This window comes from Agelaius tricolor, unplaced genomic scaffold, assembly GCF_023055355.1.
Source record: "Agelaius tricolor isolate 1412-34295 unplaced genomic scaffold, bAgeTri1.0.p SCAF_3, whole genome shotgun sequence".
In the NCBI taxonomy this organism is placed as follows: Eukaryota; Metazoa; Chordata; class Aves; order Passeriformes; family Icteridae; genus Agelaius; species Agelaius tricolor.
The window spans coordinates 56,158,512-56,181,836 of record NW_027269263.1 but is presented as its reverse complement, the minus strand read 5'-3'; the positions used below and the strand labels follow the sequence as shown (position 1 = coordinate 56,181,836).

The 23,325-nt window shown below is 41.8% G+C and overlaps 1 protein-coding gene across 1 annotated transcript in view; it reads left to right on the top strand.

Annotated features, from left to right (window-relative positions):
- Positions 1-22,142, top strand: part of LOC139587657 (cadherin-related family member 3-like) — a 48,045-nt gene extending 25,903 nt beyond the window's left edge. Inside the window, exons 3-15 of the mRNA XM_071422049.1 lie at positions 3,537-3,705; positions 6,001-6,086; positions 7,076-7,170; positions 7,275-7,379; positions 11,161-11,309; positions 12,631-12,820; positions 13,124-13,286; positions 14,748-14,847; positions 15,005-15,103; positions 15,709-15,950; positions 17,440-17,611; positions 19,184-19,428; positions 21,957-22,142. Of these exons, the coding sequence (XP_071278150.1) occupies positions 3,537-3,705; positions 6,001-6,086; positions 7,076-7,170; positions 7,275-7,379; positions 11,161-11,309; positions 12,631-12,820; positions 13,124-13,286; positions 14,748-14,847; positions 15,005-15,103; positions 15,709-15,950; positions 17,440-17,611; positions 19,184-19,428; positions 21,957-22,142 (2,001 nt within the window). The remainder of the gene's footprint in view (positions 1-3,536; positions 3,706-6,000; positions 6,087-7,075; positions 7,171-7,274; positions 7,380-11,160; positions 11,310-12,630; positions 12,821-13,123; positions 13,287-14,747; positions 14,848-15,004; positions 15,104-15,708; positions 15,951-17,439; positions 17,612-19,183; positions 19,429-21,956) is intronic.
- The last annotated feature ends 1,183 nt before the right edge of the window (positions 22,143-23,325 follow it).

Below are 23,325 nucleotides of genomic sequence, written 5' to 3'. Positions count from 1 at the left end.
TTAAAAAGGTGGTTTGAATATCCTTTTCTGGCTGTTTCCAAGGAAGTTCAGGTTTCCACAGAATTGATACAACAGCTCTTTTCTAGTTCTCTTTGCTGGTGATTCTAGGATAAAATTTGGGAAAGAAAAGGCTGTGTCCCTGGGTGCTATTGGCTCATGGATTTGATGAGCCTGCAGGGAGCTGCTGTGGCTGCCATGCTCCAGCCTCCCAGCAGAGCACAAAGATCACTTGTGCCAGCTCTGTGGGGGCTCTTTACTGCTCCCCAGCCAGGTCAGTGAAATGGTTAAAAAGCCTCTCAAAAAACCCATTTTTCACTTGTGAAACATACGGTGGGACTGTACAAATACCTGGACTGGGTCAGCTGAAGAGATCATAGAATCAGAGCATTATAGAATATGCTGAGTTGGAAGGGCTCCTTCAGGACTATCTAATCTAGCTCCTGGATCACCCCAAGAATCACTCCATGTGCCTGAGAGCTTTGTCCAATTGCTTCTTTAACTCTGCCAGGCTTGGTGCTGGGACCACTTCCCTGGGGAGCCTGTTCCAGTGTCCAGCCACTTTCTGGGTGAAAAACATTTGCCTGATATGTAACCTAAACCCCCCTGAACTCTGCTTCATGCTCCTTCCTTGACTCCTGTGTAACAATCAGAAGGAAATGGATGCATCCCTTAAACTGGCTTTGCTGACAGACAACCCATAATGTAGGACTCCTTTCCTAGGCTTTATTTTGGCACTTTGAATTAAAGTGATCCCTTCTGCTGCAAGAAAACCCCTCAGTCCTTTTATATACCTGCTTGCTCCCACCCCATGCCATCTTTATGTTATGATGCACAAGAATTTATATTGCTGCATGCTGAGTGGGACTGAGAAGTTAATATGGAGGAAAAATAACAGACAAAAAGTCCCTCTTTGTTTTTTTTCATGGCAAGTATGATGGAGAAATTATTGTTCTAGAACAGTGGAGGATGACACAAGTATGAAAATGAATGGCCAAAAAAGCTGGAGACTGGAGACTGCTTCTTCCAAAGTGCCAGTTTGTATCCATTTCATACCACAGCCACATTACCAGAATGGCCTCTGAACCTTTCTATGTTTTGCTTGAGCTATTGCTTTCTTCAACATTTCCTAAGTCACTCGGAGGACTAGAACAAAGAGTTTGAGCCAGTGAACATCAGTCATGAAAAAATCATAAAGCAATCTACATAAAAATTCTGCAAATTAGCAGAGGAGTGCTAATTACAACATATAAAGCAAGGATAAATACATGGGTGTTCTTAGTTAATTTATTTGATGAGGATTGCTACTTTTAATTACTTATGCTATGTTGTAGGAGATCTGTACAATATTTCACAAAAAGTGATGTGATCCAAAACCAGACACCTCAGCTCTACCTGCTGCCATGAAATCTTTGTTTAGATATAGAAGAAGGCAGCATTTCATGAATGAATTATGAGATTACTAAGTACCTGCTTGAATAGACTCTTCAGTATTTATGAAGCACATTTAGTCCTGTTGCAACAGCAGAAAGCAATATCACATTTCTTGATATATTTTGAGACTTCTGAGAAAGTAACAGTTTCTGAGATCTCAGTCCTGTCCCTTCCTCCTCACCTTACTCCTGTTTGAAGGTTCTCAGGAGCAGAAGATGTGTGGAATACATAAAAACCTGCTGCTGCCTGAAACTACCTGGGTGCTCGTAGTGGTGCTCTCTGAATGTATTGGTGGTGGAGCAGGGAGCAGGGAACAGAGATATTCTCATGTGGAATGAGTGATAGATAGTTCAGGGGTGACTCTAGAGCCCCTTGCATGAAGCCTGCAGCTGCTTCAAGTGTGTGCAGTCCTGCCTTTATCAGTAAGCTTTGCTCCTACCTGAAGGAAAGGTGAATTCTGGCTCACACCCTACACCAGTGCCATGCTGTTCCCAAAAAGATTCAAAAGCAACCTATAAAGAAACAATTTAGATTCACATCTTCATTTCTAAGGCCTTAAAGGAGGGTGGAAGATGTGTATGTAGACACATTTAGTCTGGCTGTTGTTACATCACTAGTGAAAATATTTGGCTGTCAATTGGAGGCATAATCTCCAGAACACATAACTTCTTAGAACTGGACTGTTTAAAATGTTGAATTTATTGTATGTGTTTATGTATTTAGATCTCCATCAAACATTCATTTTGAACATCAAGCTTTCCACTGTTGTGACAAGCTTTTTAGAATGTTTCTTCTGTGTTAGCATCACTTTTATGGGAAACTTGTTTCTGTATACAGTAGGAAGAGAGGAGACCATCCAGGACACAGTTATTTTCTCCTGCAGTATTGTAACAAAAAGATCCATGAGGTTCCAGACAGAAGCTGTTTTATGTACCAGAAGGCACAAAACATTTGTGCTTCTCTTTACTCCCCTCCAACTATTTGTCTCTATTATGACTTCTGTCTTCTAACTGTGCTGACATCACTTTTGTGTTTGTCCTCTGGCCCACAGCATCTCATCTAAACCCAGGGATTTATTTCATTGTTTTCCTTCTGCATGCTCTTCAGCCTAATTATTCTGCAGTATTGTAAATACACTGACATGCTACTTGTCACATACACTCATGAGCTCCAACAGTTTTCCTTCTCCAGTTTCACAGCACCCTGCTACTGTGTTCAAGCTTCACAGTTTGTTAGTCACACAAAAAACTTAACTGTCACCTTTTCCTTTCTTGTCCAAGAAAAGGAAGATCTAATGGCTTCAGCAGTGAAGATTGAGGCATACAACTTTCAGCATCCTCCTGTTGCTCTGGACTCATCCTAAATCCAGAATGATCGCACTTTACTTTTTTCATAAAATGTCAGTCTTGTGCTAGTACGTATTCTGTGTTAAGAGGCAATATGCAGAGCTGGAAGCCTTTGAAATAAAATCTCCAAAACAAAATACTTTTTCCTTATCAATCTTGCAAAACTCAAGGCCTAGGCTACTTTTTCAATTAGTTCAGCATTTTCCCCAAACAATTCTGGTGCCTCTCCCAGACAATGTACCCATAAAGCAACCTCCTTCTGTGGTTTTCCTGCAAGTCTTCTCCCAGATTCAGGTTACACAAGGAAGGTTCTGGTAGCTGCTAGACTACATGGTCTCCTGCCTCCACACCCTTTATTTCAAGTAAAAGATCTTCCTCCTCATGTTCCTAATTCACAGAAAAAGTGAACCTGCCCTTGTGTCTTGCAAAGCTTCTTCTGAATTCTCAGTCTCATCACAGCTTGAACACTCCTGAAGACAAAGCTGTGAGGCGGGGCAGCTTCTTCCAGGCTGTCTCCTCCTCAAAGGGCTCCTCACACAAAGGATCTTTGAGTTACTCCATGAAGCCACGCAACATTTTGGTCTCTTTGGTCTGTTTCTGTCATGTTTTTGCCACTGTTGAGAAATGTGCCAACAAGTACAGGATTATCTAAACACTCACTCTTTACTGATTGAAAGTATCCCTTTATTTGTATTCGCTCATTTGGACTGTAAGTTCCATCTGTTGCATCATGTGCTAATAATAATCTTTTATTTTCAGGTTATTACCACTGGAAAACCTGTCCTTGATTATGAAACTATGCCAAAGAGCTTTGATTTGCAGATTTTTGTTGAAGATACAACTGGAAGAACTGACCTTAACATATTGACTATTCATATAACAGATAAAAATGAACATCCTGTATTTCGAGGAAATATGGCAATTGAAAGTAAGAAGATAGTAGAATTTGAAAAGAACAATACTTGAAAACATGACATCAGCTTATAAAAATTGAGCTCATACAGTGCCTGTAGGTAATGTAGTTTAGGCATCTTCCTTTAGGAAAACAAGGGAGGAACAAACTCTTTTGTTTTACACAAAGAGTTGGTATGCTTCATCTTTGGAAATGCCCTTTCAATTTTTCCTGAAGTTTAAAAAATTTTAACCATTTTGAAGCAGCTGAAGAATTAAAAGAAAAAATTATACCAATAAATGCTTTTTTTTTAAATTAGAAAATTGGAGTTTTCTGGGATTATAGCCATTGAGTGTGTAGTTTGTTGGAAACTGGACTGATTTGGACAAGCAAGATAAATTTTAACAAGTGCATATTGTATGTGCAAAAACTTCTGTGGGGAAACCATAAAAACCTTCCTTTGCAGATGTTTTATATCTGCATATTGCATTTACACTTTCACATGGGAAATAAGTTGGAAGTCAGTCTTAAGAGTGAGACCTCAGAGACTGTGATCTATGGTGGTACAAATGGAATGAGGCAGAGAGTTCTGTCTCCTACATGGGGCAGTTGATGTTAACCATGCTGACTTTTAGACCAGGGCAAAGATGCCAGGGGAGGAATGTGCAGTAGCCTTAGGAATGAGGCTGGAGAGCCTGGGCTGCAGCTGTGGCCGGTGCAGGCTTTGCAAGTCATGCTGTACCTGGTGTGAGTGACACTGCCATTGATAGAAAGGGTGGGAAATAACTGTCTTACTCTCTAAGAGACCTTGCTTATTTACTAATGAACAAGACCTGAAAAAATCGTACCAGATGCATCAGAATATAATGATTTGTTTATTATGTGTTCACATGCAGACAGAACAGTTCACTCCATAAAGTGCTTTTGAAGACTTCCTGTCCTAACAGCACTGTATGGCCAAGCACACTTCAGATATTCAGTTTTAAAAAATCTGAAAATACTAAACTGTGATCCCTTTGTGGCAGGTATTCAGAGCTGGCTGCAAACCCCCCAGGTCTGCACTGACCACACTGGAGTGTGAAGCCCAGCTGCAGCCTGACTTTTGCCTGCTGCTCAGGGATGTGTTCAGAGCAGCCAGCTCACATTCAGCTCTCCTCACTGATGCCTCCTGAGCACATTGACATCCCTGATTCCATACAATACTTACTTTGTAAAGCAAATTAGCTTCCCCCAGGGAAGAGGCTGTGTCATCTTCTCGGTATAGCTGGTGTCTTGCATATCATGGGTGCCACTGGAATCTAATAATAATTAAATCTGACACTTGGAGGGATCGACACAGCATGAAACACACTACGTGGGAGCTTGTTACAAATAAAGGCATCAGCTTAACTCTCAGCTAGAGCTGCCATAAATTGGTGAGCACAGATGTCTGATCTGTCTCACTGTGTGGCTCTAGTTAACAGTACCAGCCACAATTAGACACTAATTGCACATTTGCTGTTTATGAAAAAGCATCTCCCTCTCATTAAACTTTGTATTCATGTTGTTGTCCTCTGGGAACAACTCATTACGCTGCTCTGGGATTCCCATTGCTCTGATGAGGAGCAGCAGTCAGTAGGGGTCACAGTGGAAATTAATAGTCCAGAAAGAGCAGATCCAGTAGACACAAAAGGGCATAAAGCAAATAATGTGATCTGAAGATCTGTTGTCCTGTTAATTGCTCAGCCCAAGGAGAGATGAGCCTGTTGCCAGTGGTCCAGTGTGGGATAGCCCAGCTGTAAGAATCCCAGGCATGGAAATGAATGTAGCTTGCACTGAATTATCGGCCTTAGCAAAGCAAGCATTTAACTCAGTGCAGTCAATTTGCTAATTATCTGCTTCACAGGTGTAAAGGAAAAGCAGGAATGAAGAGGAAAGCATCTGAACTCTCCTGGCAGGGCACAGGGTGTGGACAGGAAGGGGATGGTGGTGAGGACCTAGCACAGGATCGTATTCTCCCCATCTGCATAGTAAAGAACCCCACAGATGTAGCCCAAATGCACAATTTACTCCATAACCTTTGAACAACTCAAGATAGGCCATAGGGGAAGATCAGCCTTTGCCTTGGAGGGACAATTCATATTGCAGTGGTGGTTGCCTGTTTACAGATATGTAATTGGTTTCTTTTCATCCTTTGAGTATCTGTGATCTTTGTGATGATTTTGGAATTACACTTGTGAAGTGAGAAGATGCAGCAGGCAGTAATACATCCTGACAGCTTCAGTGCATCAGTCTCTTTGCTGCTGTGCCCTTTGCTTTATTCAGATAACATTTAGTCTTACATCCATGCAGCTGTGATGATCTATGTGCTGGAAAGGACACCTCCAGAACGCATTTACCAAGTTGATGCAGCTGATCCTGAAAATGCAAAACTCAAAGTAAGTTGTATTAAACAAAAAACTCCAGAGGTTATATAATCTGCTGTGTCTGCAATGTGAATTACCATCATCTTTCAACAACTTCCTTCCTTATCAGAAACACAGGAAAAGTTTTAATCTGGAAAAAAAGAAGCCTTCTCAATACTAAACTAAGAAAAAACAGCCTTAATGCTTGGACAAAAACTATATTTCAAGTTCTTAGCCTTCCAAAATTAAGGAATATCAAAGGCAGAATTTGATATAGTTAATGAGAGACACAGTAGAAATTGTGAATTTAAAATTTAAAAAAGGCTTAAAAAATGTTTCTTGTAAATAAGAGTGACTAAAAGTAAATAAAGTTTTTAACCTTCTGTATCACAATTTAAATTCTCTTAAATGAGACAGTAGGGAAATCACAAGGCAAATGAATATCAGGTTTTGGACAATCCCAGAACAAACTGTGACCTACCTTCAGTTATGAAAATGTGTTGGCTGATCTGAAAATACTCTTGGTATTCAGACGAACTTGTGGAAAATGATACATAGGTAGCTGGGGGAAAGTAACTGCATTTAGCTAAGAATTATGTTGTATCTTTGCTTAATTTAGTTTGGCTTTATAAAATACAGTACATTCAAGAACTGAACCCGAAGATGCTGCTTCAGTGTTTAGTGTTATTCAAGAAAGCAATTAACCTTGAGTCTGTCCTCAGCCTTTGCCCAGTCAGGCTGAGCTGGTGAGGAGGGAAGCAGAGCTGTGGGGGTTTAGCTCTGCTCTGTGGGTGAAAGCAAGGCAGTGAGGTCCATGTGCCTTCTAACCCCTGACACATCTGAGCCATAGGAAGCTGCAAATAAAGAAATGCTGTTACACCCTTGGACAGATGCTCAGAGGATTTTGCAGGTTATTTGCTTGGTGCATGACCCTCTGAAACTTTCCCTGTTCTGCAAGGCAAGGAATGACTGGAAAGGTGTTTAAAGATAAAAAGACTAATTTCTTGTTCTCTTCATTTCAGTATTCACTGCTCCCTGCAACAGCACCATTCTCAATCAGCGAAAGTGGAGCCATTTTTTCCACAAAAGAATTTGATTATGAGAAAGATCCACATAGGTGAGAATGTATTTTATTCCCATGGCCTATTCGCTTATAGTATCCAGAGAAATGTTTTCTGACATACACAGAATGATTCTTGTTCTGTTTTTCTTATTTAACAGTTACTTCTTAAATATAACAGTGACAGATCCAGATGGACTCAACTCAACTAGAACAGTGAATATAAATATAATTAACATCAATGATGAAAGGCCTTACTTTACCACGTGAGTAAAAATTTTCCATTGCTCTCAAAATGTAGGTGATTTCTTAGGTTTACTGCTTTGGCACCTGTGGGAGGGTTTAACATAAGGGCAAATAACTATGACAACAAAATACGGCTGACAAAAGTATTTTAGTTTTGCTGTGATTCCTATTCTTATACTGGAAAGCTTTGTCCTGGTGTCACTCATTTATTCTTATTTGTATTCTTGATCATTTAAAGTTTTCCAGGCTCTGCCTTCACACTAAGAACAGCCAAACAAGCTTGTTTTACTTGTTAGCATTTACAGAGGTTAAAGCTATGCAGAGATCTGTGGACGAGTTCAGACAAGGAGGTTAATTTCACCCAGTGTGCATACAATCACATAGGGTTTGCTCCTTATGCAGGTGTGCATTTCACCATAATTGTGTTTATTCATGCAGAAATGTCTAGACATAAAAAGGTCTCCCTTTTGATCAGTCTTCTCCTCCCAGACACACTTGTAAACAATCCTGGTGATCTTCGAAACGTTGTTGTCTCTTACTGTGTCATAAGCAGGAAATTGTGTCATAACACACAAGTCAGAAATAGCTTTTGAAGGCTAATGGAGTCAGGATATATTAAGAATTTAGAAAAATGGGAACAAATATGCCTGTGCTACAAGCAGGCTGTTTTGCTGTGGAAAGCACAATGGGTGGTTGTTCCTGAGCTTGACAATTATTACAGTGGATCTGACTCTGTTGTTGATTTATCTATGTCACTTGCATGAGACACTGATGGGATTTAAGGCACTGTCATTGTGTCTCCTGATTGTGAGACTCTACAAGGTCCCTGCTGAGAATATTTATGATGGCTCCTCTCCTGCCATCTCTGCAACAATGGAGACAGGATAGCACCTGGGGCCATGCCAGGAGGTTCCAGCCACCTGTTTGGAGCAATCTTCTGGGTGTTGTCTCAACCCAGAGCAATGCATGGCTCCTGGGCTGAGGCCAATGATCTGGACCTTGGTGGATAAAGGGGTGAAGAATCTGAAGAAACAAAAGAATTAAATGTGAGAAATAGGCATGAATTGTTGTTGCTGTTGCTGGTGATTTTTCTTTTCGCTACCTACTTAATACTTGAACCTCATGTCTGCAATAAACAAGAACATTAATAACTCATTCCATGTTACTGTACCTCTGCATGCAGGAGTGATGCCTTGGGAGGCTGCCTGGAACAGAGGCTAGGCAGAGTTAAAGGAATAAAGTAGGTATTCATTAAAAGCCCTTCAGAGGATACACCTTGGGCAGTACAAGAGCCCAGCCAAAGCTACAGCTAAGATGGACAACCAGCCATGAGTTTTCACACTTTTAGAGGTTTCACTCCATTTACATATTGGGGTTGATTGTACAATTACAGCTTCAGATTCTGAAGTCCCATCCTCCCAGATGCTCTCCCCAATTTGATAGTTTTTATCCCTTTGGGTCTGAAGCTGCAATGGTGTCCTTGGTTCTCAAGCTGGAGAAGGATTGTTTTGTCTAACTAAACTGTGAAGAGAACTTTCTAACACTTCATATGAAACTCAGAGTTATAAACTAATGCAGTATCTGGAAAATATGAAAGCTAAAACTTAAGGCATCATAAGGAATCTTCTTCCCAGTGCCAATGTCTGCACATTGTGTTCTAGACTGATTATTCCCTCCTAATGCTGCCATTTTTGTGTATTTATCCTTGTGTCTGGAATGCTAAAAGAGCTCTTTTAAATATTTATCTACTCGTTTGAATTAGTGAAAACTACAGTGACTTGAGAATCTGTAGCACCTAAGACTCATATGGCACAAATAGAGTCTGGTATTGGTTTGAATCTTCTCCCTTTTAGATTGACACTACAGATCAAAAAGAGCAGCTCAGTTTGTAAAGAATTTTAGATGAAATTGCACTTTATGATCTATCCTTAATATGCACATATATGGCCTGTCCCCTGCTACAATGATAGCTGCATGCTGGAGCTGAGTACTGCCTGACATCATAATAATCAGTGCTGGAGACACTTGTGGAGTTAGCAAACCTCCTTTATTTTATCCCAATCATAGCTGTCAAGAACAGAGTTTCAAAGAGTCTTTTTAACTGTTCCCATAGTATATGCAAGCACATCTGGTTTTGGTGTTCACAACACTACATTGGCATTCATCCTTTTGAAATTGTTGCTGTTAAAATCAATGGAAAACTTGTGGAGTCAGGAAAACAAAGAAGACAAGAAAACAAGAATATGCTTCCTTTGCAATTACATGGCAGTGACTAAAAGGTCTGCTTGAACCATCCTGTAAAAGGCACTGGCAGGTGGCAGACAGATGGACAGCAGGACATGTCCCAGACACAGCTGTAGAGGAAGCAGCCCCAGCTGTACTGGTGCTTTGTGCTATGGAGGTGTGCCCAATAATGCCCCACTTCCCAAAATATCTAGTGGGGATGGGATAACAACCAGGTTGCAGAAGGGTTGGTGGGGCTGTGAGAGTGGAGCTGTGGTGAATTTGCTGTTCACAGAGAGGTTGGAGTTGGGCTCCCAGTGGGCCTAGGGAGTTTCCTACCTTGGGCCAAAACCACTTAGAGCTGTGAGAGTGAGTGGGATCTGTTTCTTTCTGTGTGACTCTGGAAGCAGCAGGACAACAAGGAAGGAAGGGATTCAATGCCAAGACTAGAAACTTCATAAATAACTGACACAGCAGGCTTCATAACCTCCTTGTTTTCTTCTGGCTGTAAGTCAGGTGTTTTTACTGGGAAAACCCTATGTGATTTCTCTCCTGTATGCTTGCCTCTTTTCATATGAACTGACAGAACAGTTGAAGACAGTGGGTCTCCATAACCATTTTGGAAATTGTGAGTGGAGATCTTGAGACGTGGGATCTTCTGTTCTGTCTCTGCAATTCTCTGCTCCAGTTGCTGAGTGCCCCATGATGTGTGTCTTCAGAGAACAGCAAGGACTCGTGTCTGCCTGTACTGGGAACTACAGAGCAGTCAATTACCTAAGTGGTAGCATAGTATATTTTAAAAGTGCAAAAAGTATTTAGTCTTGAAACACACTTCTAATGTTTCTGAACTCTTGAGGACCTTCAACTCCCCCTGAGTTCTAGAATTAGGAGATGCATGTGAGTTCGTGTGTGTTTCAATTATATAAATCAGTCTTCTGAATTTCCTTGCACCATTTTTGTCCTGGCCCATGCCTATCTTCACATGTGGTACAAGTACTGAAATTATCCACCTGAGTACACATGTGAACATCAAACTGCCTCCACTGTAAACAATCCTGCACAATTGCCTGCCAGGCCATATTTGACCTATAAAACTCAATTCATGTTTTTCTGTAATACTGTTGCCCCCCAGAAGGCTCCAGCATTCATTCCAAAAGATGATTAACTACATAACTTATTGTAATTTTTGCTTTTCTCTTGCAAAATGAGGGAATTAAAGGAAATGGCTTTATGAGCTGGTGGCTCTTTAGGGAGATGGATGGCATGACTTAATGGCCTCCTACCTCTTCAGCTTCTGTGGTCCTGTGAAAGTCAAATTGCTTTTACTGTGGAAAAGTTGCAGAGGAAGAATACTTACTTGTGTGGCTGTGTCATGTTTCGTGACCACATGCCAGTTCAGCTAGTGCTACATGTCCATCTGGCAGAACCCATGACTGGGATATTTATCCAGACATGCAAATAGCCATCTCTGAGCCCAGCAGCACCATGGCTCTGCTGCTGCAGTTGGCTTCTCAGCTAAGTCTGTAATCAGCTGCCCTTACAAACAAGATGCATGCTTTGCTGAATTTTATCTTGTAGAAAACAAAGAATATACCGGATTCCAGAGGAGCAAAGCCCAGGCACCAGTGTTGCCAATATAACAGCTAAAGATCCTGATGATGGAGATTCTCCCAGCAGACTTTTCTACAGCATCCAGTCATCTGACAGACGTTTTTCCATAAATCCAGGTCAGACAAACAAAAATGTGACTTCTGACATCTGAAAAATAAAATAAAAAAAGATGTTTATCAGAGAAATTATTTTTATCTTAGTTTTAAATAGACTTATTTTATTTAGTGGCTCCCTATAGCAATAAGGTATGCTCAGTCCCTTATAAGGGTGCAATTCTTTGGTCAGCTGACCAAGACTTGATAAGCTATCTTGAAGAAAGTAGACCAAAGGTGACTTCTTGACAAATACTGACTTGTGGCAGGAGGTGGTTCCATGGGTGGAAGTAAGATTGCTGATTTATTTTTAATCTTTGAGGACCGCAGTGACCCTTCTGGGGCTCCTGAAATATCTGCAGGTAGTTAGACCGTGATGTCCTCCCTCCTGTCTGAAATCCTCTCTAGCACTGAGGTGCACAGCAAATCTACACCTCAATTTCATTGTTCCATTCACAACCCTCCTCAGAAAAGACCATCCAACAGAGTCCTCTTTCTCATGGTGATCTCATCTTCTTCATGCTCTCTGGGGTCTGTACATCCATTCCCCAGGGGTTTTTCCTCCAGGGCTGGCATTCAGTGACAGCTTTGCTCCTTGTCTGCTATTGCTTTGGATCTGTTTATCACAGTTGTAAGAAGTGCCACACAACACAGTGCTGTAGGGGATCAGGATGATCCATAACTGCTTTGGATTCCCTATGCTCTTTGGCCTTGTATTGCCACCTTCCTCCTCATCACGCTCCAAAATGCAGAGGATATGTGCACTGTTCTTTTAACTCCTCTATTCTCTGGGAATAGTACTGTGCCATAAAAATCTTCTATTTCTGACAGAGGCTAACAGAAGTGAAAAAAAAGTATTGAGTGGCTGACCAGAGCACTTGGCACAGTCTGTCACAGCTCTGTTGATCTGTGAGTAGATTTGGATGTGCTGACAGATGCTTGAATGATAACAGTGGAAAGAGAAGCTGTTTTGCTAGCTAGGGAGCCAGGACAGCACAGGCATTAGCAGCTTGTTGTCCTTGATGCTCTGTGAATGCACTCAACTCTGGCTTGCACTAGAAGCTTGAGAGCAAGGGAGACCTAAATGCTTTACAAATCCTCTGCTGAGGCCTCCTAAGGTGTATTTTTCAGCAATGGTATCTAGCCATTAATCTTACCCAGAATGTTCAGAACCATTTTGCATCGCTTAAGAAACTAACTAAACCCGCCATGATTTGCGCAGGACAGAAGACTTGTTTTTATTCTGTTGCCTTTCTGTTGAGCTGCCCTGCCCTCTTGCATGTACACCATGACTGTTTGTTGCTTCCCCCCATGGTGAATGTCTGACTTCTGGCTGCTCTGACAGCAACTGGAGAGTTGCAGGTGGCCGGGAGGATCGACCGGGATGCGCTTCCACTGCGGCTCCATCCCAACATCTCCCTGGTGGTGCAGGTGGAGGACAGCCCCAGCAGTGGCCATGCCAGAGAAATGGAGATCACCATTGTTATTGAGGATGTCAATGACAACCCCCCAGAATGCAATCCTTCTTCCTTCAGGTATGGAGTCTCTTCCTTGCCTTGGTGCTGCCTTGCTGCCCCAGGCCTGTGTGCAGACAAGGGCACATTGCCAGACCCACAGCTGGAGGCTCAAGTGGACATTTATCATCAGCCTGCCCATTGTACTGGGCTGCTGTCCATCACAACACGTGGGTCACTGTCTGGGTTGCTTCCTCCATGGTTGCATTTTTAGATCTAGGATTTAATTTAAAAAGTAAATCAATGTTGTGTCCTGTGATATACAAGGAGTTCAAAAGCAGAAATATGAGTTGCTTTGACGGGAAATTTGTTTGTTTTAAACAGGAAAGAAGCAAATGAAAATATCACTCCTGGGACATTTCTTGTTGATCTTAGAAATTACTGTAAAGATATTGATGCTGATCCATCAAACAACCAATTTATTTTCACTGGATTATCTGGTTTTGGAAGCAATAACTTTTCTCTGGAGTCCACTGGAAGACTTATGGTCAGTCATTTGTGGCTTTATGCTAGATTACCCCATTAGAGAAGTCAACTTATGAAATATTAAAAGGGATTTTTTAAATTTATTGTACAAGAAAAAAAAAATTACTGTAATCCATTTCACAGTAGGTGTGATGTGGAGAATGACTGTTTTGACTGGTTGTGAACTATATACCCCTAGATAGGATGCTTTCTAAGGATTCTACAGAATTTAGTGAACAGAGAGTGTTTTCTTCAGTTTTAAATAAATGTGCTAGATATGATTAAAAAAAATTTCTTTTTTAGGGAGTGTGAAGCACCAACTTTGATATGGATAAACAGAGAAATTTGATGCCATTTCATACCCATTTACTCATGACAGACTGTGGAAGATCCTTGCTATTCAGCATGAAGAATTTAAATACTTGAGAAATCTCACACTCAGTAACTGGTCAGAATTGTAAAATCACTTAGAGTGGCAAATTTTCACAAAAGTGTGGTGGGATTTGCACTTCTGTGATTTTGCATGTCAAAATATGGATTCCTTATACTGATAGCTGCTGGCAAACTGGCATTGGCCAGAACCCCACCAGTTCCTGGTCACGTGCAATGGTGGTTGTTTTTTGCTTCAAAAAAAACCCCATGGGCAACTGCAGAAAGAAGGAAACAACAGAAAACAGGCATTCTGTCTAAAAGGCAAGAGTGCTACAGGAGCAGTAAAATGATTTTGTATGGTTTACTTTAATTTTAGAACTGAGGTTTCCTTGTCAATAAGAACTGCTCTTAGCTGCTTCATCTGCCAACATAAAAAGCATTTTCCTTCCTGCACAGGATAAGATTGTTGTCAAGCCTTTGATCCCTGTGTATGTGCAAGGTAACAGACTACACCAAGCAACCTGTTCCTCCAGGAACCTCCCTGAAGAGACAGCCAGCAGGGGATGCCTCTGTGTTAGATCCCCTGCCCCAATGTTTATGGGGCTTCCACAGCAAGATAGAGAGCTCAGAAGATTAGGATTTAAACCTCTGTGAGCCACCACTTAGTAACAACTTGGGTCCTGGGAAAACACTCATGGCTGGACCTGATACCTTTTTTTTAGTGTCTGCAAGCATGAGCTGAGGTAATAGCTCAAGCTATTGCTGTTAGCAATTACAGATCCTTGTTGAGCCAAGAAAGGGCAGCATAAACAGCCAGCTCATTACATAAGCTTTGAATTGACTAGGTAAAAGGTCAAGACCTTATCATCCAAATGATTAAACTTCCTGCTCTAAAGGGGAAGAAATTTTGTTGGCAGAAATGTAAGCATGTAGAAAAAGCCTGGAATTCAATCCTGGAATTGACTAATAGTCTGTGTTATTCCTATAGAACAGTTCTATATACCCAAGGGGCAAATCATACTTACAGAATGCTGAAAAGAGTAATTGTCATCATGTGTACTGTGACTTAATGTTTAGAGGTACAAATATGATTATGTTCCTTTCTATTTAGATGACTGGAACTATTGATCTAGAAAACCCAGCTAATCCAGGAGTTGAAGTTTATACTTTGACTGTCAGGGTGCAAGATATTGCCCATCCTAACTACTCAAGCAAGTATCCCTTTTACATTTCTTTTGATAGTTTTCTGTGCTGTAACATCATGGAAGAGGAATACCATATGTATTTTGAATATATGCATGAGAAAATTTCACAGCCATACTTAACTATGATTTAATCTTCTGATATAATCTTCTGTTATATTTCCAGATATCATCTACATTTACATCAGGATAAAGCCAGTGAATGAATTTTTACCAGTCTTCCGTAATTTATCTTATGTATTTAGTGTTTCAGAAATTACTAAAGGTACAGTAAGTAGCACCTAAATGATAGAAACAATGTTGCCAAGTTGTTAAGTGCCTTTTTGCTCCAAATGAATTTTCATATATGTAGATGAGGCAAATGGCTCAAAGTTCCAGTTCAAATAGGGTCTCCACCATACAACCACCTACTACCCTTAAATAGACTAAACTGGCAAAAACTCCAATTGTACAGATGGAAGCTGAGACACAGACAAATTCAGCAATTTCACAAGAAATCTGTGGCAGTGCCAGGAACTGAACTCAGATGTCTTGTTTTAGACTGTCTTTCTGCTCATGCTAAATTAGCCTTTTGGAGGGACTGTGGTGGTGCACAGAAACCTTTACAGACTGACACAAATGAGTGAGGACTCCCTTGGCCCAGCCATGGAGCACTTCTGCTGAGGTTCCCTATACATTCCTGTGTTTTGGCATTTATTGTTAGCAGCCCGTGTACAGGGGAGCCATAGCACACCACAGGGAAATAGTGCTCATCACACAGTTGCTTTATTTTTCTTGGGTGAAAAACTCCAGCCAAATCCTTAGTTCAAATTCATCTGTACCTTGTATTACTTTAAATGTTAATGAAATATGGATTTTTTTGTCTCTCAGTTGGATCCAGCATTGGAAGAGTGCATGCCACAGACAAGGACTGGCCACCCAATGTCATCACTTACTCCATTGTAGCTGGAGCTGGCACCAGGGATTATACAAATATCTTCTGGATCAGCCCAACGAAAGGAGATGTGAGGATTTTAGCTAGATTGGACTATGAAACAACTCAGAAACATATTTTCACAGTACAGGCCTCAGAGAGACCTGTAGAAGGTCAAGAGAAGTCTACAACAGCATCAGTGAGTAAATCCACTCTACTACTTTGCCTTTACCTACATCTTTCTTTCTTCTTCCTAGCAAGAAGACACAGTAAGACACTGGGCAAAGCACTTTCTGTAAAAGGCAAGTGCAACCCTGCCCAGTTAGATATTACTCAGATGAAAGACGTGGTGTTTACTCAGTCTTGGTTTATTTCTCACAAAAAGGATAAAACCATAGTTTAGTATTTTTGACTGTGGTGTTTGCTTCTCAGACTTTTTTTTCTTATTTTACCTGGACAGCAAAAATGTTTTCTCTGCCTTAGACAATTTAAGTTATTCTTTATAGCTACAGAGGTACTAGAAAATAGAAAAAGCCAGGTAGCACAATTTAATTGTAGCCATGCTTAGTGGTAAACTCTTTTTGGAGTCTGTGTAGTGTCCCTGGGCCCTCAAACATGCTTTTGATTTTGTTTGTCATTTTCTTCCCTGCAAAGTGTCCAAAGTAATGTGAGAATTGTGTTGCAGAGCTGTGTTTTCATGAAGTAGTACAGAGAGGATGTGGCTTTAATAGGAGGATTTGGCTTAGGTTTTCTGCCCAGACCTATTTTATTCAGAAGAAAAAGTATAGATGCTATATCCACAAAAGTATTTTATACTAACTTTTTTCAAGGGATCCCAGTGTTCTTCACAGACAGAGTCCTTTTGACTTCTTTTCACATTTTCTCCCACATGACTGCTTTATATTTGATTTTTACACATCTCTTGGAGGTAACACAGGTACTAGCCTTGCTCTTCATTCCAGCCAAGCACCACCCATAGAGTTGCTACTAGGAGCTATTTAATCTCTTTATCATCTATAATGTTTCAAGGTGACTATTAATGACATTTTAGCATCAGAAGCTTTTAACAATGCCAAGCTTATCTGTTGTCTGACAAACAAACATTACAAGAAGGAACTTTGGTAAGGGTAACCTTTTTCTTTTAGCTAACTAATCCCAGGTGACATCAAACACATCTGGTTCTACTCAGGGTGCTCCTACCCACGCAGGAGGCCATTACCAGCATTTCTCTCTCACTGGGAACCGTCTATAAACACTTTTTCTTCCATGGATCATACTCTAAATGGTTATTAAATATTGCTAAGGAGCATAACTAATGATTGTGAAGCAAACTGAAAGTTTTGGAAGGGAGTTTAATGATTCTGTGGTACTATTATTATTTCACATTTTAACTATAACACAATTCAGATTGTTCAAACAGACATATCAGCTTGCAGGGCCTTCACTTTTGGAAGATGGCTCAGGTTATAGAACCTGTTCCCAGAAAGATGCTAATCACAAGAAGAATTGAAGGACAAATGATCACAGACATTTTCTGGTAGGAGCTAAGTTGGAAGGGGACTTCAGTGCTCTTCAACTGTTGTTGATCAAAGAACAAAACGGGCAAAAGCAAACAGTTTCTGAAATGAGCAGAATTCTGTCCTGGCACAATGAAGCAGCTTCAGCTTGCTATTGCTCTTTTCTTCCAGGTAACTGTGAATGTTTTGGAGGTAAATGATGAAGAACCAGTTTGTTCACCCAATTTCTTCTCACTTCAAATCCCAGTCGATTTAGCTGTTGGGACCAATATTAATGGCTTCAGGATTGAATGTCAAGATCGTGATTCTGATCCCAGGTCTTTCCGTTACTTCATTAATGAAGGTACTGTGTCACGGTGGGCAAGCTGGGAACAGTGGGAAAAAATACCAAATGCTGATAGTTCACTTATATTTATAAACAAATATCTAACATATTTGTGTGCTAATTTCATGGTGAGCTAGCTGTGATCCACAAGCTCTGCACATCATTACACTGATCCTCTCCACAAGCTGGTTACTGGTGCTACAGGTGCTAGCAGCAGAAACCACTCCTTTGCAAGGCTGCATTGCCTGTCATACTAATTAATAGGCTATTAGTTACACAGTTGACAAGAACTTCAGAAGAATGAGCTGGAATGATATGCAGTGTCAAATTTCTCTTCCAATTACAGCTGAGTAAATCTTGAGAAACAATGGAAAGTTCTGTATCTCTGCATATCTCACTATCACATAGATGCTGGTGCTGTGTTCAAAACAACTGCTTGAACCTGCATGTCATAGGTCTATGCTGTATACAATAAACCCTTCTTTTAAAAATCCTTCTTTGAACCTCATGATCAGCTGCATTCACTTGGAGAACTGCAGTGGTATGGGATGATACTCAGCTTCACAAAAATGGAAACACACTCTCTTGGGGCAAATCCTTCTTTTGTTGCTGAGGTGACTGCTGTGAAGGAGGGAGCAGATTGTCCAGGTGCCAGTAAAAAGCTGTGAACATTAAAAGAGAGAATCTCTGTCCTACTGCAGCCCCTTGATGCCAAGGAGGGGCTCTACAGACATAGTATTGAGACATGATTCCATACAAATGGCATGGCTGTGTTAGTTAATCAGTGTCTGACCACAGGCCCAGTCCTGGTGGTACAGACCTGAGCTGTGTCATGCATTGGCCTCTGAGCCACAGAGCAGCTCATGGCCCTTTTTGTGCTATAAAACAGACATGGCCTTCAAGGGCATGTCAACTCTTGATCTCTGTGGGGCCACAAGAGCAAAACCAAAGCACATTTGGTGCCTTTTCAAGGCTCTGATATCCTGTATATGTGGTCTGTCCAGATCCTAACAGCTGGAACTGGTCTGCTTGCATCCTGGGCCATGAGCAGCTCTCCAACTACAATGGACAGAAAACAAGGGATGGGGGGCAGCATTTCTGAACTCTCCTGCCTGCCCCATGGTGCTGACAAAGCACTGGAGGCAATGAGTGTCACGGAGCCATTAACTCTCTTCAAAGGCCATTGCCTCTGGGCAGAGGGAGAAGCCATGGAAAGGGGCTGGAGCAGCACTCCAGGGACACCCCAGTAGTGGAATGAGCCCTGCCACAGGGCAGGGTCCTCACCCCAGCTGGGTGTTGTTGGGTGCTCCCCTGGTTGTAAGTTCAGATGATTCAGGTGACCTCCTGTGTGCCCTATGGCTCTGAAGTGTTTCCATAGCCTCCTCTCTGCTATGTCCCCATAGAAGATCTTCTTCTAGATTGTAATGCTTTTATGACTGTATTGTTTTAAATTGTTTTATGTGGTACAAGGAAGATCAAGGAGCCCTTCCTGTCATTGACATTTCACCATCTTCACCACTTGTTACACACATTTACTTTAATGTGGGATTAAAGTAAATTTTTTTGCATCTTGGTGTTACCTTTTTTCAGGCAATGAGAACAATCATTTCACCTTTTCACCAACTGCTGGCTCCAACACATCTCGTCTGATTCTTGCGTCAAGGTTTGACTACGAGAATGGACTTGATACAAACTGGGTTTACAGTCTGCGCGTCCACATAACAGATGACAATTTAGTATCTGCCAGGGACAAAACTACACACTTAGCTAAAACTGGAACAGTCACTTTAAGCATCAGAGTTATCCCAAACCCAACTACTGTCACAACCACTACGGTAAGTTCACTAAAACTTATGTCCAGTTCTGCATTTCTTTTATGGAGTAATCTCCACAGGAGTAAGGAGAAGAGGGTAGATGTATGAAAAAGGAAAGCAAAACCCTGGAGTGCATCTAGTCCTGGGAGGTTCTGAGCCTTTTGCTCTTATGATGAAGCCAGAGGTGGTTCATGTGCTTAGTGTCATGAAGGATTAGTCCCAGGTACAGAGTCATAACATGTGTTTTGTATTTCAGTTTCTAAAACAAAAAGGGCAGGAAGCCAAAGGACCGGGCATGCAGCCATTACCATACAACTGGAAAGTTAAAGATTTTGGCAGCTTTATTAATAAGAAAAGAGCAGGGATTAACCTTTGCCTGGAACCTTAAAATTACCTCATGCATTTTGCACTACTTCGTTTTTTATTCATAGCTATTCACTCCCCCGTGTGCCTTGCAGTTTTGTGTGCTTCTTTATCATTGGAGCACATTAATCTGTGGCTATCAAAGTTGAAACAGACAACAACAACAAATCCTCATCACTTAAAAGGGTCTCTTTTCCAGACCTGAGGTCACTGTCATGTCAAACTTGGAGCAGCATGTCAGGAACTGAAGCAGTTTTGCACAGCCTCAGCAGGTTTCAGACAGCAAATCCAGAGGGGTGGGATGGGTCTTTCCTGACCTCCACGCCCATGGTCCATGGCTGAGCTGAGTAAGCCTGCACAGCTTCTCGCAGCCCAGGTGGGCTCTAACCCTGCACACCCTGTGGAGCTCAGGGCCTGTGTCCCAGCAGCACTGTTCACCTCTGCACAGCATCCCAGTTGAGCTCTGTCATACCAGTTCAATTTCTGATTTCCATAAGGCTGGTGCAGGATGAGTGGAGAGTTTGCTTTTGTCTTGCCTGTAGATGTGACACAGCCTGAGGGTACAGACCACTCTGTCTCTATCCTTGTACCAGTCATGCCTTGCTGCACCACCTTCCATCATCCACAGTCCATCCATTCCCTGCCTGCCTGCAGATGCCATTATCCTTTTCTCTTGCATGCAGGAATGAAAGTAGGAATGTCCAAGTGAAGTGGTAAAAGAGGCCTTTACTATAAAATGGTCTACATCTTCTGGAGGCTTCTGGTAACTGAGCCAGAACCAAAGGATTCTGCAAACAGCACATACAAGTCTGGTTGCTTTGCTATGAACATGCTTAAATCCAAATTTTCAGACTGATTAATAACCCTGTTCTTATCTAATGCTCTTTTGGGAAAGAATAAATGATTTTTTCACTGCCTTCTACTCCTCCAACTTGATGTGGAAATGAAAAGTTAAGCTGAATAAACTTATTCTATATTCCTTTCCCTTGCTTCACCACAACTACAAACAGTCTCAACCACATACCACAGCATTAAATCTGTCTCCCCAGAGATATCAGCCTTCCACTTGCAGGCTATTTTCCAGAAGAGCACTTCCAATACAGCAAGTTCTCCCATCACTACTCTTTACATGTGTTCAGTGCAGCAGCTCGATGAGTCAGAAACTGGAAACTTGGTAGTGTAGAAAGGAAGCCCCATTACAAAATGTCACTTGTGACTTCAGTCCAGGTGAGGAGAAAGTGGTGGTGGTGATATTGAGATTATTTGAGAGTTTCTCTAAGGATTGGATGTAATTTTTTTTGACAAGACTAAATAGATTATTTTAAAATTATCCTTAAACTGGAAAATATAGATACCCTGCTCAATTTCATACTCAACGTGATTACAAATGTCTTACAGAAAATTAAATAAAAACTTCAGTAGGTGATCAAAACTAATAGTACCACACTAGGTAATGAACTAGGTAGAGTGAATGAGTAATTTTTGAAATGTGTGAGAATAGTTTCATGATGGGACCTTAATGAATGAGCTGTTAGCACCAAGTGATGTGCCAGCTCCTAGATGTGTCTCCTGACACTCAGGAAGATGTGGGAGATAGCAACTGCTCAGGAAGTGTGGTTTTTCCTTCTGGAACAAGTCACTGGGTAAAAAAGAAGGAGTTCCATTTCTTTTTATACAATAACCCAGTTCCTTAGGGTTCAACTCCTCTTACAAAGCAGTCTGAATGATTACTGCAGTGAAGATGACCTACTTCCAGTTTTGCCTTAGGTAAAAAGAAAACAGTATCTCAGTAATGGCAGTATTCTCTGAACTTGCCCACCCTCTACCAGTGTGCTTACAGCCTCTCAGGCAACCTGAGGCTCTTAAACCCCACCATGACATTCTTGTTTTAATATAAGACACTGAAACGTGATTTGGAACATCCCCTTTTCCTTGTGTTTTCCATTTCTTTGGGGCCTTTGGTTGCCCCAGGAGCTCAGCAGTCCATCCCATCCATCTGAGCTGCCTTGGCAGTGAGCAGGCAGGCACACGGCACGAGTCCCTGCCTCCCTCCACCTCCCTGCGCCCGTCACCTGCCGAGCCTCTGGCCAAGCTGGGGTGCCTCAGTGCAGAAGTTCAGCCAGATGAAAGGTGACGCTGGTGTCAGTTTGCAGCCCTGAGGAACTCATCCTGTCTTGTTTTAAAAGCCTGGCTTCACTGTTGTGACAAGAAGAGAGAACCTCTACTCTCCATCAGCGTGGTACGTGCCGTTCACCGTCACCCTCGGCGCTCTGCTGCTCCTCGGGCTGCTGGGCCACCTGGGGCTCCTGCTGCTGACAAAGCTCCACAGCTGCTGCCCCCCGGCAGGGAAGGCACACAGCACCCCTCTGTGAGTCCCCAAAGGGCACCCTGGGCAAGCCCCAGCACCGCCTGGCAGTGACAGAGATGGCCTTTCTGCCATGATGCTATCGGTGCTTTGAATCTTCTCTAGCAGTATGGCTGTACCTGGGGCTCCTGCTGCTGACACAGCTCCACAGCTGCTGCCCCCCGGCAGGGAAGGCACACAGCATCCCTCTGTGAGTCCCCAAAGGGCACCCTGGGCAAGCCCCAGCACCACCTGGCAGTGACAGAGCTGGCTCAGGCCCTTCTGCCATGATGATATCAGTGTTTTACATCTTTTCTAGCAGTATGGCTGTACTGCAGTAAATGCTCATACAGCGATATTAATCAGTGTTAATCATATGAACTCAAGGAAATGTGTCCCTGGCATTTTTTTTTTCATGAGTTTAGTAACATTAACATTAGCAGAAGGTAGAAGTGGAATTAGCAATTGTAACCTCTAAAGGCAGCTATGCTCATGAGGCTCAGTTGGAGCCTGTGGCAGACTGTGCTGACCACAAATATTTTGGTTTGTATTTGACCCCCTCTCCAAGGGAGCTCCCATCTAGGTAGTTATTGGATGCATTTTCCTCCCTCTCAGCTACAGATCCCAGTGTCCTTTGCAAATATTGGTGCTCATGCCAATTCATTGTTCTGGCAAAACTTCTGCAGATTTCCTGGAATTTTACCAAGCCAGTTACAAGGCTCTGGCCCATAAAGCTTACCTCTAAGTGTTCATGCTTGGCAAAAGGCATGGAAGCACCTGGGACCAGCTCTGAGTCACTGTGGGAAGTGGAGAGATCCCTGCTGGCTGCTTTCTCAGTGGGCTGGAGCCAGACTGCCTCTAAATTGACTTTGTGCCTCACAAAACAAAGATAAGCAGTCCTTTAAGTGGTTGGGATTTAAAAAAACAAGGATTTCTACAAGTATTCTCAGGATTTGGACATCAATTTGGAAGTTACATTAAATATAAAGAACTACTAAATGACTGTGACTATAGTTCAGATTGTGTGTGCAAGACATTAAAAGGTTGTGATAAAAAAGACAAATGAATCTAAGATACTGCTATTATTTATTAATTGGGCAAATGATTTATTGGGAACTGGGGTCTCAGGTTTAAAAGCAATTTCTGTATTTTCAAAAACATTTATAAACTTTCAAATATTTTAAAAGGCATCCTCTGAGCACATCAGACCC